The sequence below is a fragment of the Kwoniella bestiolae genome, chromosome 1 (assembly GCF_000512585.2).
Source record: "Kwoniella bestiolae CBS 10118 chromosome 1, complete sequence".
In the NCBI taxonomy this organism is placed as follows: Eukaryota; Fungi; Basidiomycota; class Tremellomycetes; order Tremellales; family Cryptococcaceae; genus Kwoniella; species Kwoniella bestiolae.
In genome coordinates, this window is record NC_089241.1 from 1,387,535 (window position 1) to 1,414,951 (window position 27,417).

Here is a 27,417-nt window from a genome sequence, read left to right on the forward strand (position 1 = left end):
TATCACTCCGTATATGTGAAGAGGTGTCTACTTGTACGTCCTCTCTGTCATGGGATTATATACACCCATTTCTATCTGGGTATCACGATGCAAATGGTGTCTCCGACCCGCAGACGCATGATGCGATGCTCTATGATAATCTACAACCAAATATCATCCCCTCCAACGACATTTCCAAACTTCCACCCCCTCCCAATCGTCCCCCTTCCACCCCCACTTCGATGACTGCATTTCCCTGCTCAACCTACTTCGATTCACTTTTTTCAGCTCGAACCCCATTTCCCTGCCCAGGTCCAACGCAGCATCTATCAAAGTGGGATCTCGTCTCTCCAAAGAGATATATATGATGGGTGGTTTGTTGCTAGTGGGGGTGAGGCGAGAGATGTAGAGAAGGGTCTTCCATAGTGGGAATGTTAGGGTGGGGGAATAGAAGGTATCTGACATTATTATCATATCGATTGTCTTGAGATAATCAAGTTCGGAGGGAACGTCCATCCCCATTCCTATTTCTTGATCGTTGTTCCGTAGCTGTATCTGAATCTGGGAATTATCGTACAGACTGGCGATATTCATCCAATCCAATTCTTCAACATATACGTCCCCCTCCTCTAGGTTTAACCCACTGTTCCGTAAGACCCTAAGATTATTCTCAATGTTGGGTCTCAGCACCCCACTGAGGACAGGCTCAATATCGGTGCTTATCACTTTATACCCCAATGCAAGGATGTTTAGGGAATTATACCCCGTACCGCTTCCCAACTCCAATACGACCTTCTTCTTCCCCTTTCCCTTCCCCTTCTCATCCTCTCCCGTGCTGGATTTTGGCTTAGTGTTGGAAGACGAGCTCGAACCAAATACCGAGGAGAGATATAGCGACAAAATCTGAGAGGATAACCACAATGTCGTTCCGGTCGTTCCTGTGCCCTCTCCATTGGATGTCGAGGAGATTTGCCGTAGGTTGAGGGTGAGGTCTGAATGCGGCGGTGGGAGGGGGTGGAGGAGGTTGGAGAGGTGTTTGGTTCGAGAGGCGGGGAGGGGTCTGTCTGATGTCATATCATCGGTAGAGTGAGGTTTCGTTCTTGATTTGTGGGAAGGGGTACTGGTATGTTGATGGTGTTGGGATGAGTCGAATAATGGAAAGAAGTTTCTATACAGTCGAGATGTAAAAGTTAAGTTGAGATATTGCGATACAGCAAGTTATGCAAAAAGACGAGGTGAAATGAAATCATTCACGCTTTCGTGCAACTCACGAATTCTTCAGCAAATAATTGTACAAGTGTATCGCATATGACTGCATAGATAGATAGATAGTATTGACTGACTACTCCATTTCCCTCAATCTATAATACATAATACCATATACATACTCCAGCAAGAACGCAAGAACGCAAGCGAAACTTCCTATAGTTACTGTCCAAGATGTGTGATAATAATACTCATAACCAAAACCATCTATTCAACAATAAGATCCCAAAAGACACACAAAGGATGTACAATGTAATTGCCATCTCTCATCTTCCTTCTTCCTTCTCTTCTCATATGGTCAAATCACCTTACGCCAGGAACGAAGAGGTCAGACCAATCCGACTTTCTAGTCGCCTATGATGTCTTCACTTATTCACGTTCAAGTCAAACACGAGACGATGGTGAGACATACCACAAACTATCACCAAGACTCATAGACTTCACTTTTAATCCCCCTTCTCCCCTTCTCCACCTGCACCACGCTCCTCCAATCTCCTCAACCTCTCTTTCAACTCGTCAATCTCCCTATCCTTCGCCCCATTATTCCGCTCAACCTCATACCTAACCATCTCTTGCAGACTATCCGCAGATTTCTGTAAATTCCCAAGTAGAGTATTCGAAGCGTTCGCAGTAACTTTGAAATCTGTCATTTGGTTCAACTGATTCTGATACAAACTTTCATACCTATTATGTAGATCTTGCAAGTTATATCGGAGATTATCGGTGGAAGTCAAGAGGTCGTATAGCTGATTGAAGGGAGCGAGGAATATCTCTCGGGAGACTCGAGGTGAGATGGGTGAAAGAGATTGAGCCTGGTGAGCTGCCGTGGTGGACGTAGAGGCATTACTGATTCTTCTGGGTGAGGGGATCTCGTATCGCGGTGGTTGGAGGTTCGAGGAAGGTACGGAGAAGTTCCTTCGTTCGGTAGGTATGGCCGTTGAGGGACCTCGTTGCGATTCGTAGGGTCTACCAAGAGGTCGAGTCTGGGGTAAGTTGTAGTAAGACGAGGAAGGACCTTGTTGTCTGGCGAATTCATGTTCTTCTCCACCACGTCGTATGGGGGCGGTACGTGGATCAGTCATGCCATTGAGGGAATGATGTCCGTACCCATGTATTGGTGGGAGCGTGTGAGGTGGAACGGCAGTCTGACTGCCTGAGGGTGGTTCTCTCGGTGATGCTTGTTGAGATGCAAGGCCTTGATTGAGAGGTGCACTCTGCTCACGGCGTATCAGCTGAGAATTCCATTACTGGATGGGAAAAGCATGATTCAACTCACCTTTGAACCAGGTACTACATCTCGCTCCGTCGCAGAAGTCAAGATACTCATCTTCTCAACCTTGTCTCTCGTTTTCTCTCTCCTCCTACCCACACCACCACCGCTAAGAGGGGGAGGCGGTCCAGAAGGTCCAGCAGCAGTACTGAAACTCTCTCTAGGTGTCGGTATAGGATTCTCGCTATGAGGATCTTTAGGTGCCCAACCTTTGAAAGTCAGTTCTTTAGGTGTCGAAGGTTGAGATTGCGCGACCTGTTGTCTTCGAGCAGCGATCAAAGCTTGTTGTTGTTCCTTGATTGAGATCGTATCTCGGACCTGTTCAGATATAACATTGAATTGAGCTTGAGCTTGATCATAACTTGAGTATTTAGGGATCAAACCTACAGTCTTGAGTTGATCTTCGTCAATAGTCTTAAAATCAAATCCCATGACCACGGGCGAAGGCAAAGCTTGCGATCCGTCCTTTCGCGCCTCTCGAGCAGCGGCGAATCCGATAGGTTTGATAGGCGCCAAAGTTGAGCCATTTCGCCCAGCTCGGGTTGAGAGTGAATCATGGTGTGACGGAGAGGTCGAACCACCTTCACCAGCATTAGAAAAACTGTCTTTTCGAGGTGAAGTCACATCGACGGATTTACCACTTTTGGTCACTCGTCTGCGTTTAGAACGACCATCGTCCTCTTCACCTTCGACATCCTCTCCACCACTGGTATCAGAGATAGCAGACAATGCAGGTAATCGGTCGCGAGCATTGAGGGGTGGTCGTTCGGATACGGAGTGACGTCGGAAGAAATGATTTTGAGGGGGTTGGGTAATATCGTTGAGGGATGATCGACGAGACGAAAGGTCGTGGAAGCCACGTTCGGGTGCAGTAATATCGCCCAAAGACGAACGTCGATTTTGAAGAGGGATCGGGTACAGGTGAGAGTCGGCATTATCGTCGTTGAGGGATGATCGACGGGATGATGGCAGAGACGAAAGTGAGGGTGGTGGAGTGAGGTATGGTGAGGGCGGACCAGGCATAATTGGAAGAAGAGTTGAGAGAATCAGCCATCCAGCCGAGTCAAAGTACATGGATCGGAGTACGAAAGATCCGATAAGGGTGGGACCCGTATACGGCAAGTATGCAGAACAATTCAGATTTGCAGAAACGCTGCGGAAAATGGAAATAAGAAAGAATGGGAGATAAGATAATGAGATAAGAATGTCTTTACACAAGGTTTATCGACTCAGATGTAGATATCACATACAAAAGGCGAGATAAGATCGGAGATGGAGATTGAGAGAAGGCGGGAGGTTGAAGCAGGTTTCATCGATTTCAAGTAGAAAGGATCATTCCGCTGATCATCTGTAGAGGGATTGAAAAGACATTGATCCTTGCAAGAAGGGTGTCATAGATGATAGATGTATTCAACGGATGAATTGTTTCAAATATGATGGGAAGAGCATAAGGGGGACGACGGAGGAATGATTTGTGAACATTTTGTTTGATGTAAGAAGGGAGAAACCCTTTGCTTCATACAGAAATGAAGTCGACGGCGACAAAGGATCTGGATAGGATGCTGACTTCAAAGATAAAAAAACTGTATCAAGGGAGTCGAGGAAAGCGATGACCAAGGTTGCCTAAACATTGCCTAATAGAGAGGATAATCCAAAACGCACAGTAGATTTCGTCTGCTCAGACAGAGTCGAAGATGAAACGATGACAGGAAAGCGCTCTGATGCAGCGGAGTTGAGATCAAAAAATCGCACCCACGTCTTATCGTCCTTTCTCCTACTGACCTTCCTCCTAGTCGACCTAGTCTGATGAGCCATGAATTCGTCCTCGTCCTGGATATCCTGCTCCGACTCGACGACAGAGGGCGACCTGCTCCCTCCAGGTGGTGGATCTCTCAGAGATGAGGTTCTGCGGAAGAAAGGTGGTGGTGCGAGAGGTGATTGTATATGTTGCGCAGAGGGACCGTTCGGACCATTAGGAGTGATATGTCGATTGATGGTGGTTGAGGATGAGGAGGAGAAGGTGCGAGGGTGGATAGGTGGTAGGCGGGGTGGTAAGGGTGGTGTCGAGTGGACGAGCATCGTGTGGGTTTGAGAAGAAGGGTGTGGTGGGTAAAGAGAATTGAAGGGGAGAACAATAAGTGATTATTTTGTTTTATGTATCACCAGGGAGTGGGGGAGAAGGGAGAAGGGAAAGGTGATGGTGATGGTGATGGTGACCAATCCAAAGGCGTATAGTGTCAAAGATAGATTTGATGGTAGTCAAGGTGCGGGTAGCGGTGTGAAACAGAAACAGATTGGTTTATTGTGTGGGGTTGTGTGTCGATGCGATTGAATTGGAAAAGTGAGATTCGATATTTTGATTGATTATGATGATCCGAATTGGAGGGAACAAAGGGAGAGGGAATAATGAGAGCAACCAGGTTCCAGGTCAGGTTCGGATGAGATAAAGGAGAAACAGGATGATTAGCATCTCATTTCTTCTACCTCTTAAACCCTCGTTTCAATGGTACTGCAATAAAAAACAAATGACTCACGGATGTAAAGAGCTCTGACCATTCTTGTCATTGTTCACACTGTATGATCCGTGCGTGTGAGAGTGAGAGTGTGTGTGGAGGGGCACATGTATAGGATGTTTAAGTGTCGTTGTCATTGTCCCTTCTCAGCCACAGCACCTGAAAGGGTAGGCCTTTGATCTTGGTTGTTATTGTCCTTTTCACCTACTCGGGGGGTAATAGAACAATAGGATTGTTGGATGAACGATATTCTCAAAGATCTCTCTAAATCCACGATGTATAAATTCCTTTATTGTTCTTTTTGAATCAAGTCGGTTGTTGTGCCTTTCTAACCTATTTCTCCTGGTCTTGTCTCTTGTCTCTTTGTTCTGGATTCGTTTAATCTCCTATGGCTATCTTAGCTAATTGATGGTCTTTGTTTGACGTTTGATGTGATTGATGAAGCAATATCTTAGGATGTATGTGCGGATATGTAACAACCACATAATCTTACTAAAAGGTTAACTCTGAGCTAAATAAATCCTACTCGACTGTTCGTCGTACGTATACGATGGTAACATATACCCTGAACATGATCCGGACCGTTTTGTTTTCCCTTTTCTCTCTCTCTCTCTAGTACTCATATGGTTATGAACGGGTAAGAGTAATCATACACATGCATGCATGAATCCACGCCGCATCTTGTAAGTAGATGATCATCTGCGTATTGTGCTTTCGTCTCATAGACCATTCGAAGCATCTTTAACTCATGGGATATTATTGTATCATCATCATCATCATTCCGCAAGTGAAGCAGGGAGAGATGTCAGGGGATCCAGGGTTCCAGGTTTCAAACCTTATCATCCCACCCACGCCCAAGTACGAGTAACGGCCGTGAAGAGATCAACCCGTCCATGACAGAATGATTTACTGCCTGCCATATGTGCACAAGTGTAAAATGATGAAAGTCGAATACCTCTCTATGATAAGATGCGGATGCGGCATCTCAAGGATCAACGAGTACCGCTCAGTACAATACTTCCTTACGTTGGGTGGGTTGGGTGGATACCGAGTATCGTACTCGTAGCAGAGAGGTCATGGATCTCGTAAACTTCTGTACGAGTAACCCGAGTCGAGTCGGTGATCACCGAACCAATATTCATCGCAACGGAATTCAGAGATTTTCTTGAATTATCATTTTGGGTAGACAATCAACTGAACAGTGATAGTATCGACAACCTATTACAGTATCGTACAGATACCCAATCATCCCGCCCAACATGCTCTGTCGAGCGTGCTTGAAGGTAGGCTCATCCGCAGTGGATCGTCCGACAAGCTCGAAAATTGGTGCGAGGGTATTCTCGAGATACCTCTCTACTATCAGATCTCCAAATGTCAGCAGCAACATCTTGCTTGTGGCATCCACCAGGACCCGGGTGACGGAGAGACGTGGGAGGACACCTGCTATTCCATTTAGAAGATACCTCACCGATGGAAGGGTGAATTCCGATGCCGTATCACGGTGGACCGTGAGTCTGGTTCGACTTGTCACAGTCTCATCGGTAATACTGAAAAGATATGTCATTTCCTTAGGAACTAGGCATATCCCCAGCCCTGGCAGAGCGGTTCATCGACTCATACCCACATATCATCCAGCCTACACCTGCCCAGAAGATCTTCCTGTTGGCGGTAGGAGCAGGGAAGGAAGTGTACTTGAAAGATGATATGGGTCGAGGCAAGTGAGTGTGGCCTGTCCGATCGTCTGATCCCAGCTTTCGTCTTTCTGATAAACCCAGTGGGCTGATCCGTCTGAGCAGAACACTAGCACTAGCATTATCAGCTATGAACATCGCCCTAGAGTCTCCCACAGATGAGGACACAAAAGTAATCATCATCGTACCCACCCCTCATCTAGCTCAACAGACCCACGCCCATCTTCTCAACCTATCCCCAGTCAACCAACAAACACAAAATCTATTCGCCCTCATCCGAACCCCCCCTCCCCACTTGAACCCAACTCCCAAACCACCTCTTCCAAATGAACCCATACTAATCGCCACACCCACCTCTCTGTCCAACTACTCCCTCTCCCCCAGCACGCTCCCATCTCTAAGGTATATATACCTAGACGAGCCCGAACATCTCATCGGTCCCATCCCCTCCCGCAGCTCCACCCCTCAGATGCTCCGTTCTCACCCTCTCTTCCGACACCCCCCACCGATCATTACCGTCCTGAATGATCTGCTGAATATCCAGGCTGCCAGGGGGCGGAATAGGGAGGAAGGTGGTGTGCTGGATTATTCGGCGAGGCGGGATGGGATCAATACTATTTGGGTATCATCGGGGATCAATAAGGATTTGAAGAGATTGATCAAGATGAGGGGGTGGGTTAGGAGAGGTATGAGGGGTGGGGATGGGGTGGTAGATCTGGATTTTACGGAGGGGGCTTCGGAGAAATTGAAGAGCGTTAGGAAGAGGTTGTTGGATGCTGTCCAGGAGAAGATAGTCCAGACGAAACCTGGCAATAATCTCAAAGAAGACGATGATGTGGGTGGGAAAAGCAGGGGAATACACGAGCAGAGGAAACCTGAACATTACGTCTTGGTCATCGATCCCTCTGACGGGTCCATTTCATCATTAGATGTTCATTCGCCCTCTTCTCATATTTCTCCTGAAGATGAGGTAGAAGAACTACAAGGGAGTAAAAGGAAAATACCAGACGAGATGATCGAGACTCTATCTCTCATCCACGCTACCTCCCCCTCTAAGGGGTATTCCCTAGTCCTCCCTCCCGAGGGAATATCATTGAACAATCTTTCCGAGTCCCTATCAGAACTGGGTATACCCTCTCTAATCCTCACGCCTTATAATTTCAATATGACGGAAAGCGAATTGAAGGAACTACAAGATGAAGAAGAGAATGGTGGATCACCTTTGTTGTTGGGTACGAGAAGCTCTATCCCCGGATTACATCTCCCTCAACTCACTACGATATACCTATTGGACGGGTTGGACGTGAGAGGATTAAGTAGGAAACAGAGGAAGGTCGGTGGAGTTGGGGATAGAGTGGGGTGGTATACTCTCGTTAAAGGGAGGCTGGGCAGGTTGGGCACGGATAATACGGGACACGGGAGGGAGAGACAGAGGGTGGTTAGTTTGGTTATGGGCGGGACGGAGGATGAGAAGAGGTTGAAGGATCTGTTTGGGGGTGAGGCGAGGGAGAGTGGGATGAAGTTGAGTAGATGGGATATGAAGGGGTTGGAGGAGGCGATGGAACGTGAATTCGGAGGAGAGGAGGAAGGGGAAGAAGAAGGGATGACTGTAGATCGAGAGAAGGTAGAAAAATTGGATGGACTGGCTGATCCGGCTGAAACTGAGGGTGCCGAGAAAGAGGGAAGGAAGTCATAGGATGAGGACATAGTGGAGGATATAGGTTCATACACTTCTCATATACCATATACCACGCACATGCATACCATCTTGATCTGTACTTCTTGAGTCGTGAGATACTACCGTACGAATATGGAATGTCGCTATCGCAGGTGGACAACCTCCACTTTGCTGGTCCGCCACATGTCGCTCAAAGGGAGATGATGTCACACCAACTTCCACCTACTCGAGTACCTAAATATCTATTCATCTCAGCTCACACGTATCAATCGTTTTGCCTCTCAAGAGTCAAGACCCTCGTAGAGCTAAATCACCTACCCAGATACGACCATCGCAATCCACTCAATCAGTCAGGCAAGAGCAACATGTCAATCAGGTATATAAGTCAAAAGCTCGCTCAGCAGGTATGCCCAAGCCTATTTTATTCGTCCCCAACATCAGATCTTACCCCTATTAAAGCCCACTTCGTACGAGTAGCTGATACTTGGATTGATCATAGATCGACGAAGAGTTGATGTCTGCCTCAGGGGCATTTTCACTCGACCAAGTCAGTCGACCACTCTACCCTCCTGTCTTCGTCGCTTGTCACTGATGTGTATGTGGATAGTTGATGGAACTAGCCGGTTTATCATGTGCTCAAGCCTTATCCAAGAGTTTTAATGTGGAGAGTCATAGAAGGGTGATGGTAGCCTGTGGACCAGGTAATCAGGTGGGTGTAGTTGCTACTTTCCCCCTTTGAATGTTTTCTCCCATACCTCAATATCCTTTTCTCGGCTCTTCCACTCTAGCAGATTTCGGATCGAATCGCTGACATCTCCGTTGTCCCAAACAGGGAGGAGACGGTCTAGTAGCTGCTCGACATCTCCATCACTTCAAATACAAACCCACCATCTACCTTCCCAAACCCGGTTCCAAGGATATATACAAGAGATTATTACAGCAATGTGAGAATTTGGATATACCGATTCTGAAGGATGTGGAGGAGTTTAAGAAGGGTTTAGGGGAGAGTGATGTGATTCTGGATGCTATCTTTGGTGAGTCGTGCTTTCATATCATTCCTAGGTCTGCTACATAACCCATTCCTTCCATCAACCTTGAAACATATGATCTTGCTCTACCCTCATCTGCTCGAGCTGAATTAACGCTCATTGCGACCAGGCTTCTCGTTCGCCCCTCCATTGAGAGAACCATTCGACCAAGTCCTCAACGCCATCACGTCAACCTCTATCCCCATCGTCTCGGTAGACATCCCCTCAGGATGGTCAGTGACTGAAGGTCCGCAGCCTCTTTACACCGAAAAGGATAGCACACAAAAGATCAAGACCTTTGAACCGGAGGTGTTGGTTAGTCTGACTGCTCCCAAAGAGGGGGTGAGGGGGTTTAGGGGGAGACATTGGTTAGGGGGGAGGTTCGTTCCTGAGTGAGTTTAGTTGGGCGGTCTCTTCTCTTTTCTCATGTTTCGTGTTGAAGGAGACGCTACGTGACGGTTTGTATACTGGAGAGTTTAGGGTGGTATGAGATGAGCTGGGATATAAGCTGATGCTCTCTGGTTTGGGTGGTAGCGCATTGGCAAAGAAATTCGAATTGAACATCCCCGAATATCCAGGTGTGGATCAGGTGGTCGAACTTCCTTCTTCTGGCACGCAAAGTTCCAAGCAGTAGATCTACCTTGGATGTAATACTCCGCATGAATTGCGCGATAACTGTTATCAATTTCTTTCCGAGTGCATCATCAATTATTAGATTGGGCTTGCCCATGCGTGTCTGTCGTGCGGGTGACTCGGCACTATAAAATCCTAGATTATCTCTATTTGATTACTCCCGGCAAGGGAGAGAAGACTATCAAAGGAAGCAAATCAATCACTTCACCCACCCCGGACACCGGTGGTGCCGTGCCGTGCACTTGTGTTCCCAGGTGATAGTACTTCGGCGGTGGATATTTGCAACGCGACACCGTTGAGCTCGGATGCAGAGAGGAGCATTTGGACAGATAAGCTGATCACACTCGTCAGTGTATCCTGCTGATCTGCTAGCTTATCCGTTGAGTGGGAAGGAGAAAGGACCTAAAGTACTTTCTCCATCTGGACTTTGTACTAGGGTCTCTCTCCTTGCATATCGTCAATGGCCGGAGCCCGTAGCCATATCTGGTATGTCTCGTTGAAATCTCAAACGTAGCAAAGCGATGGTGCAGTGCGAGATATAACCAAGGTCGGCGATGTATACCGTGTCTATGCCTTGTCTCGGACCAGCAAAAGAAGATGGCATCTCGCTCTGGAAGTTCCGTTCTCACGTTTGACGATAACCAAGATCCGATATATCATACATCCCATTCATTCATTTCTGTACTCAATTCGCTCGGAATACTTTTCTGCATGTACTGTACCTTCAGTGGAATGTGTAAGAGTGACACATAGGACACATACTCGTGCTGCGCTTAGGGATTAGAGCATATGATCCACATATACCATCGAGTCTACTATTGTGAGGTGGATTGTCCAGTACTCGAGTATGTATCTGATAAGTCAACTTGCGGGCAAGTGCGGAGCTGCCAGTCAGCCACAGACAGACTACATCGGTCCCCGAGGTGACTATTTTTGAAATCTATTTTTACTTGATTTGACTATTATTTATCCCTGAATGGGTTGGGATTTGGATTGGGATCTGTGCGTGCCTTGGACACAACGAAAGATCAACACACTACACAAACAAGCATACAGTACACAAAAAGTGGTCGGAAGCCGAGCTTCGGCGTGAATCATTCATTGAATCATTTGAATTTGAATCCCATTTTTGTAGATGCCTGTAAACATTTTCTCTCAATGGATCAGTAGTCAGCCGAGGTGTACACGGAGCGTCTCATCGGTGACTTCAAGTGTACAAAAGTATAAAATACATATATATATGTGTATATGATAACTCCCATCTTGTATCTTTTGTATACTATAGCATATAACATTATCAAGATCAATCAATCAACTAAAGTGAAACATTTCACCGTGTTTGATCGACCATCAAACAGTACCATCAAACAGTACCATCAAACAGTACCATCAAACAGTACCATCAAACCCCATCACACCAATGGCAACACCATCCAACATGCCATCGCCAACCACGACGGTCCATTCCCAAACGGACCATCATCGACTGTCCTCGGAATCAACCAAACACCCCATTCCTAATGCCGATGTAGTATCCAACCCCAATGGTGACGGACTACCCCATACGGAAACGACGAGCAGCCACGTCTCCTCCAACCTAGAAAAAGGAACCAACGGTACCGACAAGCCAAAGAAAGAGAAGAAAGCGCATGCTCCGCCAGAGGGTCATTCGGGCGTGCACGCACCTATGGAACTGCCCAAATGGAGGTTCTGGGCCATCTTCGTCTCGCTCATGGTTTGTATATTCTTGTTCGCGCTCGATCAGTTGATCGTCGCAACGGCCATTCCGAAGATCACGGCGGAGTTTAATTCGTTGACAAAGTTGTCTTGGCTGGCTTCTGGTTTTTTGTAAGTTGGTTTGTTGTTCTACCCTCATCCATCAAGACTATACTTGCAATAACTCAAGCTTATACCATGACCATACCCCTTCCCCAGCCTTACCCTCCTCGGTTTCAACCTCCTCTACGCACAATGGATGAACATCTTCCCCTCGAAACACGTCATGATGTTTGCCGTCTTCATCTTCGAAATTGGATCTCTGGTCTGTGGTGTCGCTCCCTCAATGGACGTCTTGATCTTGGGAAGAGCCATAGCAGGTCTGGGAGCGGCTGGTATTTTCAGTGGTGGTATGGTCATCATCGCTGAGATGACTTCGCTCCATAATCGTGCTCAGTATTTTGCCTTGTTCGGTGTATGGTGAGTCGGCTTTGCAACATGAGCTCCCTTGTGATACTGATACTGATCGATTGTGTTGTTTAGTTTCGCCATTGCCTCGGTCATTGGTCCTCTCTTGGGTACGTCCCTTTCCCCTCGTCTTTATATCTAGACTCACGATGAAGGGTGTACTGACGTTTGCTGGTCATTACACAGGCGGAGCATTCGCAGATCACGTCTCATGGAGATGGTGTTTCTACATCAACTTACCCTTCGGTGGACTAGCCATGGCTGCCATTGCGGTCTTCCAACCCTCCCGACCACCCCTCGGACGTGAGAAGACATATCAAGGATACAGCAAAGACATGTTCTGGAAAGTCGTCAGGTGCGATTGGGGAGGAATGATCATCGCCATGGGATGGGCTATCTGCTTTATCTTGTTCACTCAATGGGGAGGAGTCACCAAGAAATGGAGCGACGGGTCCGTCATCGCCTGTATCGTACTTTCCGCGGTACTTGTCCCTGTCTTTGTGGTTTATGAGATGTTCATTGGGACGGATCAACAGATGTTCAAGCTTAGATTGTTGAAACGACGAAACGTGATGTGAGTTTCTCTTTCACTCCTCCTTCCCGCGCCTGATCGACATGAATGCTAACCTGACCTTATTTCCCCCTCGGCGTAGCGGCGCTTCGACCGTGTGTTTCTGCGTATTCGGAGTATTCATGATCTTGGTATACTACCTTTCCATCACCTACCAAGCGGTCTATCACACCTCGGCGACATCGGCAGGTGTCAAACTACTACCTCTCATCTTACTTCAAGTCGCCGCCTTGATCATCTCATCAAGAATTATCCCCAAGATCGGTCGATTCAAGCCTGTCATCGTCTGCGGCCCAATCTTACTATGTATCGCATCCGGTCTGTTCTACACCATCAAACCTACCACTCCCATGGCACACCTGTACGGATTCCAAGTGATCTTGGGTGTGGGTATCGGTTGTTGTCTCCAGAACGTCATGGTATCGGTCCAGCATGAGTTGAGGAGGGAGCCTTGGTTGATCTCTTTAGGTACGGGTTTGACAGTCTTCGGTAAGTCAACTTCCTGTTCATGATTCTCCGGTCAACTGCTAATTGTGGTGATATGTATAGTCGGTTTCGCCGGTCGTATCGTCGCGTTGTCAATGGGTGGAAGTGTATTTGAGAGCATGATTCAACGACACCTCAGATCCTCTGTACCTGGAATTACCGAACCCATCGTTATGGCTGTTGTCAACGATGCCACGGCCGTATGGACCTATGTGCCCGATGTGAGTTGTGCATCTTTCTTTCATTCCCATTTGTGCAATCACAACAAATGCACGGCGCCTCATGTCCTGAATAAAAATAACATGCTGACTGTTTGTCTCTCTGCGTACTATAGGAAATGCGTCCAGCAGTCCTCCAAGCATATACCAAAACCCTCTCTCAAGTGTACATCATCGGCCTACCCCTATCCGTCATTGCTCTCATCGGCGCTCTGATACTCAAAAACGATAAGATCGCTACCAAAGAGGAAGAAGAGGCTGCCAAGAGCAGTGCCAAAGAAAAAGAAGCGTTGGAAGCTAAGCGGGAAGAGGAGATTGCAGTGGGTACGGCTCACGCGGGCGATGCGGCCCCTGCTGTGGAGAGCTCCGTATTGGGAGACAGAGAGGTGGATGGAGCGGCTGTGTTGGCTGAGAAGGAGGGTAGAAGTGCCGTCTAGAGGGGGAACGAGATGGACATTGAATGGATTATAGATATTTGTTCTGTGATACAGTAGTATAGTGTCACTTCTTCATATGCTTTAGTTATTTAGGATATATATTATGAATATAATGGATTATACGGTAACTTGCTTTCCTTCTGCACATGTTTGACATGGGATGTACCGTAGGGCTACCATCGTGATGAGGTACAGTACCCCTAGGATAGATTCGCTCCCGATACTCCAATTCATCTTTCGTCCGGCCAACTCGCAAACGGAGTTTGTTCCACTCACAAAGGATCTGAACCAGTATTTCCGATAGACATCGCCTTGGACGACATGACTGACAATCAGCAGTAAGGCAAGACGCTTGAGAGATCCATTGTGGCACCGCAGTACTGCTCCTCCGAGGTCCGACAGAGTCAAAGGACTGTGAGGTTGAAACGCTTCGAAGCCCCAGGACACTCCGATTACATCCAAAGGTGTTCGGGAGGCTACCTGTACATTTCTGTGCCAGAAATCGAGTCAGCACTTCGAAAAGCCCTTCTCAATCACCCACTTCGCAGATATAAAGACCTCCTGGTCCGCTTTGAACCTGCACGCTTTTGTTCTTGATATCCAGCAATAAATTGTCATCGCAAACTGAATACCGCTTTAGCATATACTGCCTTTTTCGAAGATGTCTACTATGTCTACCATTGACGCAAAACTGACTGGCCAAGTCGAACTGTACGTACCGATCTCGCGTGCGTGTGATGAGACTGTTTTCTGATCTGTTCCTCAGATCTGGTGAACCGATATCCCAGGAGCAAGTGGACCTTAAAGGGCTCAGCCTCGATCGTCCTATAGATTACACAGAGTGTCGAAAGTACATGACGGAGATTGCCTCTTCGAAGCCTGGCCATGATGTGAGTGACAGACCAATGCCATCACTGTAATTTTTCGAGAGAGCAATCGTCTGCTACTCGTACGGAGTGGTGCTGTATCTGACTCTCGCTAACATCGAATTTACCCCACCGCCAGCTCTCCACTATCAGCAAACTCACTCTGCGATTCCCTGCGGATAGTATCACATACACTGATCAAGACGGAAACACACACTCAGTAACATCCGTTCCGGTGTACGATGAATGTGATACTCTCAGGAAAGCTCTCGGAAGATTTCTATTCACAAAATATGCCAAGTCTGTAAAGTTTGATACGCACTATGTTGGCGAATGGTCACAGGAACTTCAGAAGGTGTACGACCATGAACGAGCGGCCAAAGTGCAGGTACCCCGGGAAGTCATTGTTTCGACAAGTGGACAGTCCTCAAATGGACAGAATTCAGGCGCCAGCACTAGTAGACAAGGCACTGGAGAAAAGAGGTCAAGCCGTAAGAGGTCCAAGGTATATATTCATAACAACTCCTGAGGGACGATTCCGGCTATGCAGTAGGGGTAGAATGGCCGTTATTGGCTGTTGTAATGGACAGCACGATGCATACGATGAACACACAGAGATTGATGTCCTGGTAATTTGATTGCATTCACGCAGCTCTTGCACATCTGGTACAGTACCAGATTAGAAGTTCCTGAAGGTTGCCCCGTGAGTCTGCTCGGTCTGGACTGGCTTGTTGCGATCGGTAAGTTACATCTGAGAGGAGCATTAACTCGCCAAATCAAGAGAAGGACATGATGTCATGAGGTCTCCTTTGCAGTTCTACTCCCTTAGTGAGCCTCCCTGCCTTCTTTGCTCCTTTGTGAGTGTTGAAGAGGTCTGACCTGGACCTCTTTTGAACTTTCTCCTAGGCGTCTGAACATACAAAGGGGCTCTATGACGTAGGTAGACAATCATGACGTGAACAAGCACTCCACTCAGTCGTGTTCGCTTGTGACTCAAGGGAGTGTCTCCAGAAGCTCAGCCCAAACCTTTGTACAGCAATGTCTCAAGGGGGAAAAGACCTTTTTCGCTAACGTGTTACATTGCACATTCGAAGATCAATCTTTTCAGCTATATGAGGCACCACGTTGCTCTATCCCTTCCCTTCAACCGTACAGGGGGTGCCAAATCAAAGGTGAAAGCATACACTCCTATGTGTCTTTCGCAGCTTGAGATATCCAGATCAAACTCAGATGCAAAATGTTCAAAATATTGAGTTGATCGAAAGGTATAAATACCGCCAAGAAATCTCCCAAGTCAAACGATCCTCACTCCACTTTCCAACTTCCTCATCCTCTTCCTCATTACCCTCATCGGTCCACAACACTATCTCACTCACCTTGGCATTCGTAAAAACTTAGACAAGGTCTATCAGCTCTCTGTTTACCATATATCAGGGCTAAACCATCAATTCACCGTTCTGCTTACATTTCTAATCGAACAAAACGCCACACATCGTGATTCATCATGGCTTCAGCTGAGATCCCGCAAATTCCTAACACTCCCGACACCGCTTTACCCATTGCAGGATCGGGTCAATCAACAGCGTCGACAAAGGCCTATAGAATTTACAATGGCACCGGTACCAGAGCCCAAACTTTCACCGAGGAACAATTCGACAGTCAATTCGCCGGAACACCTTCGGGCGATCTGGGATTGTCCGTGACGTGCCTCATCTTTGTGAGACATTGACACCGATCGCAACGGCTCGGGACAGAAGCAGCGGCTCCATGAGTGTTCTTCTCGCAAGGGGAGTAGAGCCAACCTGCATAAAAGACATGGCGGAACTCGTTTGCGAGTTGAAGCCTGACGACAAATTTCCGGTTGCGAACGCGATTGAAAGGATGCGTTCCGATGCTCTCCACCGTTGTGTGAGTCTCCCGTCCTCCTCGCCGACTTGTGATATCCCACTCCCCTTTGTGTTCTCTTGCACCGCGCAACTGAGCCTCCATCCACCGTCAGATCAGATATTGGTATCATCGCCATTCTCAAATGATTGTTCTCATGATTGATCTCTCTCTCTCATACACAGGGCCATTGCCAGACCTTGAGAGCCCTCTCTCAGCTCCATCTAGGGACCATTTCGAATTTCGGAGACGAAATCCTAAATCCTACCGCCCACTTCTGTCCCAGCAACGTTTTGATGAAATGCGATCAGGACCACGTCCAGCCTGTACCCTACTGGTCGACCCGTATCCCGAGTTCCGATCTCCGAAACCCGAATGCGACTATTTCCCTAGAGCAAGGTGTGAGATCCAAAAATTGGGACTGTGCGGGCTGCGGTGAACCTACCAACATGTCAGTATTGAATGATCACAGTCTGCCCAACGGATATTTCACAAACATGGCGTCAACCCATGATCACGCCTCGGACACAGAATCCGAGCACGACACCGCGGCAAGCAACACCGATGCTACTGCGACTGCTGTTGGCGACAACCCAACACATGCCTATGGACAGGGAGACACCCAAGATGGCAACCCCGGGGGAGCTAATGCCTAGAAAGCGGTTGGAACGAGTCCTAAGCGTTAGGCTGAACCGGACATCCTCAACAAGGTTTCATCTGTCCTCCTTTTTCCCTTTTTTTTTCTTGACGACTGACAAGGCGCACCACTAATTTTCAATCGCAACCGCAAGCTGTAGATACTCGCATGTAGTCTCTAATATACACACACCATATCACCCCTCTGATGGTTGTCCATGCAGATTTTTTTTCGGGGTGCTTCAGCCAGCATGCCATTCATGAGGTGTTGTTCCTAAAGTTCAGTATGTGTGTGTTGGCATGGTGTTGCTGACAGGTGAAACAGGCAGCCCATACCATCAGACATATCTGTCACATTTTTCACTGAGCAGGTCGTCGATGTAGTAACAGACACGCCCGAGGCTCGCTTGAGCCACTACGGCAATGTCGGTCGGTTTGCTGACACCGTCATGGCTTTCAAGAGGGTGATCCTTTCAAGCAAGCACAGTGCTGATTAGGGCGGGCAAGCACCTTGTATCCTACACCATCTGAAGATGATATCTCTGACATTCTACTATGACATCATCAACTGTATGAAAGGATATCTTGGATCGGCGCGGGACTCGAAACAGTGTGTAATGCAACGAGATTCCGTGTGCCACATACTGTACTGTGCAGTACTTGCGTTAGAGATATAACTTAAGTTAGCGCTCGCCTGAGAAAACGACGGCCTTCTTCATATCCATACCACACACACTAACACCAATCCCTCCCCAGCTCTACAATCAAGCTCATCTTTGTCCACGTGAACAGCAACGCAATCCCAAGCGCAACAGAAATTATCTCATTTCGCGATGTCTCCCTCTAAGACCGACTCATTCACATTTTCTTCGATACACGATCCAATCAGGGATTTTCAATCGGACGGATCACTCATGCCTACCCGAGGACCGTCGTACTACAACAGGAAGCCTTCGGTGAGTTATAACATGGGAAATACGATGGTGCACGTGCATAAAGTCCCCAAGACCATAACAATTACAATACCGGAACCACCTAGTCGTTTTGGACGTCGATCATCATATGCGGGCAAGACGACGTATCACGCGGGGAAACATCATTTCATCATCAAGTACAAACTGCCTTCCACGAGAAGTGTAGGGGTGCGAGAAACTATCCCTTTCCGCGAATTTCTGTCAGAGCAGGTACCCCATTCCTCGAAATATTGCGTGAGTTTGCAGAAATTGTCCCCCCCCTTTCGGTCCGAGGAAGTGGCGCAACACTGATCCATCCCACTTTTCCTTGTGGATGATACCGTAGACATTGTGCAAGATCTCCTTTCAGATGCCGGAATTCACCAAGTGGCCATTCAAATTTCACATTTGCGACCCCAAGATCTCGCTGAATGTTAGTGACGCCCAGATGTCCTGTGAAAAGTGCGGTACGGTGCAAGACGTTCCAGCTGAAATTACCATACAAGTCGATGATCTCGAGTCCGAGTACTCCCTAGAGCGATACATACGTTCGCAACTCTGGGACTGTGAGAACTGCCCCGAAAAGTCTCGGATGAGCCTTGTGGAGGTGTCAGACGATGCTGCTATATAATCTAGTCAGATCAAATACTTTGATCATGCATCTTGGGTCAACCTTTCTTGAACGGCTTGCGGCATCTAATTATGGTATAGTTGATCTGACAATTGGATATGCTTTATTACAAAGGCACGGTATGTGATGACACAATAAGTGGCAACGATCAGAGTGCGATAGATGACCTGATTTGCCTTGATGACAGAGAAACAAAGTACTCTCGTACATTCTTAGAGTACCGGAATGTGTTAGTTTCTTCAGCTCCAACTGCACGATTTATGTCAATATAACGCAAAGCACATACACCAAACCCACATGATTCTCGGATACAAAAGTCCCAACGTACAGTACATACATTTCAGACTACTCTATGTTATACTGCTTTACTCTGTTGATCTTTTCCTTTATAACACTTTTTATGCCGAGAGATGTTGTGACTGATGACGATGACGATGATGATGTGGATGATTGGTTGTAGTGTGATGAATTGTTTTGGTTTTTATTCTTGGTTTGTGTCGTTGTCATTTGTGTGGTTTCACTTCCGAGCACAATTACGCCCTTCTAGCACCACCCCCACCTCCAAGAACCAATTTCTGACCTTTACCCTTCTTACCCTTCCTACTTCCACCACCCTTCTCCGATTCCCTTATCGTATTCTCCCCTATCACTTCCCTTCCTTCCTCTTGTCCCTCTTGAAGTGGTGTGCGATCCCTCGTAGACATATTCTCAAATGCCTCCCAGGCAGCCTCGACCTCCCAATCTATCTCCTGTCTCCTCTGCACAGGCATGGATGACATCGTATGATTATGCAGTGCATGAGCGAACGTAGCTCTCGACTGGTTTTGCTGTGCGGCACCCCACACGCCAGTCCCATTTGAAGGACTCGTCGAGGGGCTTACACCAGGTATAGGGTACTGATGCGTCATAGAGGTCGAGGAAGATGTAGAGGAAGGTTGGAAGGTGTTCTGGGACGGATCGAACTCCACAGCAGATCTAGCCAAGGCAATAGCGAAATCCCTATCCTCTGCACCGCCAGTTCTGAACGCACTAGGTGTGGAACGTAGATCCACAGGAAGTTTCTCTCTTTCCGATTTCTCCCATTTCAATTTCGCTTTATCCTCTCTCTTCAGTTTATCTTTCCGTTTCATCTTTCTAGCTTTCAAGGGCTGTTCGAACTGATCTAATACCTCTTGAGATACGATGGGCTCGAGATCCGCTTCGACAAATATCACTTCTGTGCCTATAGGTAGATGACCCAGGTATTTACACCTCTTCCTCAATTCGTCGTTGATTGTACCGGGATCATAGCCGGTAGTGGCGAATGAGATTGTAGGCGGGAAGAGGGAATACGACTTGAAATGAGCCAATAATATCCGAATGTCCAGTGGATGCAGGAATACGTTGGCACCTAGAGATGATTGGTAGAAGTAGTAAGAGGGTGAAGGCGGTATGGCAGGTGGTGGATTCGGTCCATGACCTCCTCCACCTCTTCGACGTGATTTCTTGGGAGTGGGTGTAGGCATGGGATTAGGTTCAACTTCAATATTGGGCGGTATATTGATATTTGCCGAATTATCAAAGGATGGCGTGGAGGGAATCGAGCCAGATAAGAACTCGTGAGGAATATCCGTCTTGTCCTGTTCAGTTTTCTGCCTTTCTTCTCGTTCTTTCGCTATCCTATCCCTTTCCCTCCTTCTTTCCTTCTCGCGCCTTGACCCACCAACCGCCTCTCCCCAAGCTTCTCTGGCTGCTCTCTCCGATCTCTTGACTAGTTCCGTGACCAGCTCCGCTCTGACCTTTTGCATCTGTCTCTCCACCTTTTCTTTAGCGGCTTTGACGAATTCTCTACCTAATTCATCTCCCTTCAGCATGTCCCATTCACCCTTCAATTCCGACAATTCCCGTGAGAGTTCAGATAACATATATTCCGGGGTTGAGAGCATGAACCGTGAGTAGGCAAGAATATCCGGCAGAAAATACCAAGGGGCTGTATGGGGTGGTATAGCATCGGAAGGCCAAGTCGAGGAGGAAGGTAGCGCCAGAGTGGTCATCTGTGGTCTCTGGACCAGACGCATGTGGATCTGATGTGACTTGTCCCCCTTGGTGAGATGTGCATCAACAGCTCTAGCTTCTTCCAGCGTTTCTTCAAATCCATCCATCACCCCTATGATCCCATGACCGTGTGCCTCGTGATTCGTGTGATCGGTATTTGTAGAACTTGAAGATTGACTAGGTGTCACCTCATTCTCATCATCTTCGCCCGTGGAAGCTTTGAGCATAGCAGCTGCGTCTAGGTATTTGACGCTTTTCAGGTAACTTGAATGGATCGTATCCCCACAGATAGGACATCTAGCTGATTTAGGTATGTCGGAAAGTTGAATGTAGTGGAGGATGCAGGGGAAGCAGAATATCTATCCGAGTGCATGAAACGTGAGTAAATGAACGAGTCCCTTGGGTGACAGGGAGGATAGGAATACGTACATGACCACATTTCGTCATTCTCCCAGCAACCGGTTTTCCCAAACAAATAGGGCACATCCTACCTCTTCTTTCCTCTTCCATCCTTCTTCTCCTTTCTGCAGCTTCCTCACCCATACCTTCCAGATCGTGTGATTTGTAGGAGGAACCCAACTCATTATGATCGTGTTTATCACTTGTAACGTATCCTTGCGCGACTGAAAATGCACTAAAGGTGGGTACGAGGACTTGCAGGATGTGTGGCCAGTGGAGTGAGCTAAACGATAAAAGGATCAGCTATAAGATATCACCAAATATATATGGTTTATACAAAATATGTGGAGCGTACAGTGGAGAGAGGGGAAAGGCAAGAGCACAACTCACATATCAGGATCCGCAAAATGAGCACCATAACTAATAGTTTCCGTAGGCTTCAACACAAACTTGAACGAGGCATTCAAGAACTTCTCTCTGCTCATTGGACCTCCCCTCCATCCTTCCCCTCGTCTACTTCGCCTCGGTACGCCAGGTACTCCGGAACCAGGTACACCAGCTCGCGATCGGGGTGGTAAAGAGAAGTTGAGCCATGTTGAGGGGTCATCCGAAGACATGTTGAGATCGGGTTTGGGGTTGGTGCGTGCGGATGAGTTGAGCGTAGGGGTCGGTACAGCTGGCATGACGGGTTTACGGGATGGGATACAGGTGGGTGATGATTATACAGGATAAGTCGGAGATGGATCCGTCGAGTCGATATACAGGTGGAGGTAATGAGAAAGAAGTGGCAAGCGAGAGCCTTATCTCCACCTCGTATGTTGTCAGATCACGCTAAGCAAGAGCTTGATGAGGCTGATATGGAAGGGGGTGGGTTTGATAGTAGTCTACTGAGCGTTCCTCTCGCTAGGAGAGGAGCGATATATCTGAGAAGAAGAAGGGCAATCAAATGGAAGATACGAGATACGCGATGTTGTGAATGAGGTGAGGTAATTGGAATCGATGTATGGGGTGTGTACTCGAGTTTGTCACACCGATCAAGAGGGATGCACGTTCGTAATCGACTATCACACAAAGCTAATAAAATAATTGATCCCGCTAATACTATATTACAAATCTTGTCTCAACCTGTAAGTCCTCGCACTTCCGATGTTGTGGTCTCATCATTCCGTCCCTCCACTTTGGTGATTCATCATTCCATCATTCTGCGATGACGTGAGATATTTACACTTGACTATGGATACGAATACCAAGTTTGGATGTATATATAAGAGGAGACAGAATTGTACATACCCTTCCTGTGCCATATCTCACAGACTACTCACTATAATAAAGACTCAAGCAACATGGTCAAATTCATAGTCATCGGAGGAGGAGGCAAAGTAGCTCAGCACTTTACAAAACAAGCTGTAGAAGCGGGACATGAGGTCCACTCGGTAATAAGGAACGACGGGCAGTATGTCCAGCTCAATTCCTATTCACATTTGATCATCACGGCTGATCTGATCTGGGATCCGCAGCTCCGAAGAGCTCAAGAAGCTCGGCGCCAAGATCCATATCCTCTCTTTGGAAGACGCTTCTGTCCCCGACCTCACCTCCCTCTTCACCAAGGTCAATCCGGACGTAGTGATCTTCGCTGCTGGGGCTGGGGGAAAGCCCCCCGGACCTGAGGTGATAGATTATCAAGGGGCTGTGAAGGTGTTTGACGCGATGGAATCGTCTAATAGGAAGAGATTGATTTTGATTGGTGCGGTAGATGTTAGGACGAGGGATAAAGGTTGGCCCGAGTGGTATGACGAGGATGATAAGAGTACTAGTGATAAGGTTTGGAAGGCCATTCCTACGTGTGAGTGATCTGCTCCGGAAAGCTACAAGCTATTCGTTAGTTGCTAAATATCTTCGTGATGTGCTATCAGATCTCGATGCCAAACTCAAAGCTGAGATAGAGTTGCATAAACGAAAGCAACTCCAATTCACTGTCGTACGTCCAGGAGGACTGACACTTGAGCCTGCTGGTAAAGTTCAATTGGGTAAGACTCACTTGAAACAAACTAGGTGGGTCTATCTTGACTTCATCATACGATTCAGAGGTAGTCATCGTTGACCTATATTGCCCTACAGTCGAGAGCTCGTCGCTCAGGTGATCCTGGCAATTTCTACCAAGAAGGGGACCGAGGGACTTACAATTGACGTGATGGACGGGGAAGGGTCGATCGAAGATGAGTTGAATAAGGTGGTAGAGGATGGAACGGATGCTTGGACGGGTTAATCCGTCTGATCTTTCCGAGCTGCCAAAGGAAATTTTGAATATGAGAGAAGGAAGAATCTGAAATGATACTTGTACATGTATGATACAGATTCTAAGCGCATGTAGCGAGTACGATACTCTATGACTGACGATCATATCATCTATTCCTCCGACATCTCACATCTAAGCATTCACGCCAGACATCAATGTCTGTAATTTCGTTTCGAACAGCGCGGAATTTATGGGCATCTCGGGTGTATGGAAGGGGTTCTTCATCACTGCGTCGGAGTCTGTCACAATTAGATCAGACAACAGTATTGATCGTATGGTAGTAGGTATGAGTATAGATATTATGGAGCTCACATATCTCGTATATCCTTTTCATCAGATCGTCTAAGCCTGATTGGGGTAATGAATGCAATACGACGAATTTTGTGCCTAGGCGATCAATGAAAGTCAGCAACTAGAGACGAATTAGTTCTGTTCAGGTACTGCTCCAGCAAGATGTCCCCACATCGTCGCGATCGCAACGAACAATGCTCGAGCTTTCTTTCCATGCACCAGGAGAGATATTACCCACCCGTCGGCGTCAAGAACACCTTTCCACCCCATCCCTCAGCTTCGAAGCTCTCCAATCCACCCGCCGTTACACCAGGTATGGGCGTCGGTGTGAGTTTTGCTGTGATGGCGTGTATACCGTGTAATATACCTGCTAGCGTTAGGATCGTATTTACCGGCTGAGGTGGAAGGACATCTATTTATAACGTTACATTTATTTAGCTGACACTGTATGATATCGTGACTTATATATGGAGAGAGGTACAGGAAATAGTACTCACCACTATAAGACCTGGAGAATACTAATCCACCTGCTTTTGATATTACCCATAGACCGTGTATTGTCATTATAAGATGTCCAACGTGAGGACGAGCTTGAGGTTGATGGTCTGTCTTTGGAGCTGTGTATGGAGTAGTAAGGAGCGCAGGATTAGTCGGTCTTCTTTGAGTCTGATTCCTGTTGGACTTTCTAGTTGGCAATAAATCAAAGCCTTTACCGCTGTTTTAAAATATAAGAATTGTCTATGATGGATACTGGTGTTGATAACAATGTTCGTACCATGACATCTTTCAACGGACAACCTGTTCTCTCGACCGCTGAGACACAGACGCGATTGTTCGGCGTTCGCCGCGAACTGGAACTCCGGTTACTCGTATGGTAGACGTCACCGAGGATCAAGATGATGATGATGAAGTGCAATGTATAAAGATGTCAAGAAAGCATTCATCCTCATCAACTATACTATCAAATCTTCAAGAGATGAATTCACCAGCACAGCAGTGACAACACCATCTATTCAGCCGAGGAGTAAACCCAGTTCTAAGCAAAATCGAACACAAATCCCAAGATGTCAGACCAACCTCTACCTCATCCTTCCATCCCCCCTCATCTCCTAACTTCCATCCCCACCTCAGCTATCCCCATCCCACCTCCCGAAACCACCAACAATCCATCCAACTCTCACAAGAATGTACTCAAATCCAATGTACCTAGCTTCCCGCCGACCTCCTCAACCACTACCACCCAAGCACCCAAGAAAAGCAGTACCATGTCAATGTCATTACCCACCAACGTATCTGATCTGCTCCTATCAAGCTTACTACCTCCAAACCTACCTAAACTCCCTCCTTCAGCCGCTACAAGCTCATCTGGGAAGAAGGGTGTAGGTGTACCTAGGGAATTGTCCACGCAGAGGGAGAGCCTGAGCTTGCCGTTGGTCAGTAATAACTTTAGGAGGTTTATGACTAGGGTGAGTGGGTCTTGCTATTCAAGGTATTGGTGGATCCCAATCTCTTGTGGCGTCGCTCAATTGCTGCAGTGTAGCTGCTATAAGATAGTTGTTCTCATGATCATTGCACCGCTGTGAGCTGACCTTCAGCTGGATCATCACTCAGGTCGGCCCGATATTCTGGTTACAGGATAGGATCGAAGAGATTTTGTTTTGGAGGAAACCCATCTGGACCTGGGCGTGGATGATAACCTGGTGTTTCATATGTGAGTTCACCCTCTCACCCTTATCATCGCATCATGTACAAATCTCTTCCACCAAATGTCATCATCCATATGCAAGATGTGTTTACTCCGGCTCGCCCCTTATCAAGAGCTGACTATTATTGCCCTGCTATAGGCTTCAAACCCCGAGTCCTCCTTCTCCTCCCATCACTCACCTTGATCCTAATCCTCCTTCACACGCACGAGAAGTCATCCCCCCTTCCCTCATTATTGGGAATCTCCACTGCACCTCCCACCTTGACCGAGCGTAAGAACGTACCGCCCTCTCCCGACCTATCCAAATCATCTTCCGGCCAAAATACCAATTCGGCTTCTGCGGGAGGGTACAGCACGACCACAACCAAGGACTCGGAGGGGGAGACGGTAGAGAAACCTACTGTTGCTCCTAGGGAGTCTGAAAGTGGGGTGGATATATATATGAACTTACAGGCTATTCAAAATTTGATGGGGTTGGTGTGAGTGCGCTTTTTCTAGCTTAGTAACCTTCTCCAAATCGTGAATATTGCTCGGGCTGATCTTGCTATACTTACAGCTCAGACGGGTATGACTACCTCGCACCACGCCTCACATCATTCTTCACCCCCAATCAACCCATCTCCACCTCGAACCCATCCAATCTACCCCTCACATTCACCCACATAATACTCATAAGCTTACCAGCAAGCTTTCTCCTACCCCTTACTCCCTCTTTCATAATCCCCTACCTACTGTTACCGATGGGTATAATCCCTCCACTGATCTTCCATCCCAACCTCACCCTCTACTTATTGGCATTACCCTCTCACCCATTAGTCAAGAGGATCAGAGCATACCTAGAGATAATCTTGCTAGATGATAAATTGTCGGACTCGATAGGTATTGCAAAATTGGATAAAGTGGAAGTATGGGAATCCCAAAGACTAGACCCCAAATTATCGTCCACCCTCAATACCTCTTCGTCTACCTCCGTCAGCGGTACAACCGCAGCAAGTAAGACGCTGGACATGGTAGCTGGCAATTGGAGTTCGAAGCATCTTCGAGCGAGCGATAGGTCCCCTTGGGTGAAGGTTGGTAAAGTGGATACCAAGTGGAAGAATACGGATGATAGTCCCCTGCCGTCTTCTGAGGGAGGAGAGAAAGAGAAGGAGGCGAAGATGATACTGGCATTGGCGGAGGGGTGGGATTGGGTGCCGAATGAGGATTGGAGGGTGGATGTTTTGGGGGAATGGAGTGAGGGTGGGGTGGATGATGGTGAGTAAACTTTTCCTTAGTATCCATCTTGGGAGAGGACGATGGACGATATTGCATATCCATTGGAATGTCATTATCGGTCGATGAGGGTTAGGTTGGCTGATACCTCTTGCTCTTCGATCTTATAGAAGGTTGGCTATACACCGATGATTCATGGCAGGTAAGTAATCTTGTTCTTATCCCGTGGAACAAATTCAAAAATGAGCTGACTTGCATGTATTGACTAGAACCCCGCTCCTACCCCTTTCACAGAGGCTGATACTCCCCTACCCATCGATAAGAGCTCATCTCTATTGGTGGGAATGAACATGCCCGGTCTAGCATTACGACGAACGACGAGAAGAAGGAAATGGTGGAGAAGGGTTTATGAGGTTGGCGGGGAGGTGTAGTAGAAAGGAGGAGTTGTATATTACATGCATTTTGTTTGGTTATCTTACATCTCATTTCTCACTCTGCCCACATCCATACAGCCTGTAATCTATACATTTCGACTCCGATCGTGCTAGGCGATAGA

At 47.4% G+C, this 27,417-nt stretch overlaps 11 protein-coding genes across 11 annotated transcripts; 6 read left to right on the forward strand and 5 right to left on the reverse strand.

The window, feature by feature from the left end:
• Positions 1 to 153: 153 nt before the first annotated feature.
• Positions 154 to 1,053, reverse strand: I302_100529 (uncharacterized protein; the record flags this gene model as incomplete). Its single annotated transcript, XM_019190546.1, has 1 exon — positions 154 to 1,053. One exon carries the CDS (start codon positions 1,051 to 1,053, stop codon positions 154 to 156), a length of 900 nt encoding a protein of 299 aa, XP_019047294.1.
• Positions 1,054 to 1,691: 638 nt separating this feature from the next.
• Positions 1,692 to 3,538, reverse strand: I302_100530 (uncharacterized protein; the record flags this gene model as incomplete). Its single annotated transcript, XM_065869095.1, has 3 exons — positions 1,692 to 2,459; positions 2,522 to 2,833; positions 2,903 to 3,538. 3 exons carry the CDS (start codon positions 3,536 to 3,538, stop codon positions 1,692 to 1,694), a joined length of 1,716 nt encoding a protein of 571 aa, XP_065725167.1.
• A 600-nt stretch (positions 3,539 to 4,138) lies between these two features.
• I302_100531 (uncharacterized protein) lies at positions 4,139 to 4,594 on the reverse strand (the record flags this gene model as incomplete). The annotated part of the gene is made up of 1 exon (XM_019190548.1): positions 4,139 to 4,594. One exon carries the CDS (start codon positions 4,592 to 4,594, stop codon positions 4,139 to 4,141), a length of 456 nt encoding a protein of 151 aa, XP_019047296.1.
• A 1,693-nt stretch (positions 4,595 to 6,287) lies between these two features.
• I302_100532 (uncharacterized protein) lies at positions 6,288 to 8,415 on the forward strand (the record flags this gene model as incomplete). The annotated part of the gene is made up of 3 exons (XM_019190549.1): positions 6,288 to 6,536; positions 6,601 to 6,746; positions 6,825 to 8,415. 3 exons carry the CDS (start codon positions 6,288 to 6,290, stop codon positions 8,413 to 8,415), a joined length of 1,986 nt encoding a protein of 661 aa, XP_019047297.1.
• A 347-nt stretch (positions 8,416 to 8,762) lies between these two features.
• On the forward strand, positions 8,763 to 10,059 carry I302_100533 (NAD(P)H-hydrate epimerase; the record flags this gene model as incomplete). The annotated part of the gene is made up of 6 exons (XM_019190550.1): positions 8,763 to 8,801; positions 8,897 to 8,944; positions 9,005 to 9,106; positions 9,230 to 9,431; positions 9,556 to 9,817; positions 9,960 to 10,059. 6 exons carry the CDS (start codon positions 8,763 to 8,765, stop codon positions 10,057 to 10,059), a joined length of 753 nt encoding a protein of 250 aa, XP_019047298.1.
• A 1,419-nt stretch (positions 10,060 to 11,478) lies between these two features.
• Positions 11,479 to 13,954, forward strand: I302_100534 (uncharacterized protein; the record flags this gene model as incomplete). Its single annotated transcript, XM_019190551.1, has 7 exons — positions 11,479 to 11,906; positions 11,994 to 12,254; positions 12,318 to 12,352; positions 12,429 to 12,816; positions 12,896 to 13,302; positions 13,363 to 13,520; positions 13,634 to 13,954. 7 exons carry the CDS (start codon positions 11,479 to 11,481, stop codon positions 13,952 to 13,954), a joined length of 1,998 nt encoding a protein of 665 aa, XP_019047299.1.
• A 2,370-nt stretch (positions 13,955 to 16,324) lies between these two features.
• On the forward strand, positions 16,325 to 17,360 carry I302_100535 (uncharacterized protein; the record flags this gene model as incomplete). Its single annotated transcript, XM_019190552.1, has 3 exons — positions 16,325 to 16,515; positions 16,575 to 16,728; positions 16,890 to 17,360. The coding sequence occupies 3 exons, from the start codon at positions 16,325 to 16,327 to the stop codon at positions 17,358 to 17,360; spliced, it is 816 nt and encodes a 271-aa protein (XP_019047300.1).
• A 2,097-nt stretch (positions 17,361 to 19,457) lies between these two features.
• Positions 19,458 to 22,040, reverse strand: I302_100536 (uncharacterized protein; the record flags this gene model as incomplete). Its single annotated transcript, XM_065869096.1, has 3 exons — positions 19,458 to 21,317; positions 21,388 to 21,640; positions 21,748 to 22,040. 3 exons carry the CDS (start codon positions 22,038 to 22,040, stop codon positions 19,458 to 19,460), a joined length of 2,406 nt encoding a protein of 801 aa, XP_065725168.1.
• A 660-nt stretch (positions 22,041 to 22,700) lies between these two features.
• On the forward strand, positions 22,701 to 23,623 carry I302_100537 (uncharacterized protein; the record flags this gene model as incomplete). Its single annotated transcript, XM_019190555.1, has 4 exons — positions 22,701 to 22,810; positions 22,875 to 23,200; positions 23,271 to 23,409; positions 23,476 to 23,623. 4 exons carry the CDS (start codon positions 22,701 to 22,703, stop codon positions 23,621 to 23,623), a joined length of 723 nt encoding a protein of 240 aa, XP_019047303.1.
• Positions 23,624 to 23,785: 162 nt separating this feature from the next.
• I302_100538 (uncharacterized protein) lies at positions 23,786 to 24,508 on the reverse strand (the record flags this gene model as incomplete). Its single annotated transcript, XM_019190556.1, has 4 exons — positions 23,786 to 23,892; positions 23,966 to 24,040; positions 24,183 to 24,356; positions 24,442 to 24,508. 4 exons carry the CDS (start codon positions 24,506 to 24,508, stop codon positions 23,786 to 23,788), a joined length of 423 nt encoding a protein of 140 aa, XP_019047304.1.
• A 500-nt stretch (positions 24,509 to 25,008) lies between these two features.
• I302_100539 (uncharacterized protein) lies at positions 25,009 to 27,292 on the forward strand (the record flags this gene model as incomplete). Its single annotated transcript, XM_019190557.1, has 6 exons — positions 25,009 to 25,410; positions 25,556 to 25,655; positions 25,789 to 26,128; positions 26,206 to 26,903; positions 27,032 to 27,063; positions 27,131 to 27,292. The coding sequence occupies 6 exons, from the start codon at positions 25,009 to 25,011 to the stop codon at positions 27,290 to 27,292; spliced, it is 1,734 nt and encodes a 577-aa protein (XP_019047305.1).
• Between the last annotated feature and the right edge of the window lie 125 nt (positions 27,293 to 27,417).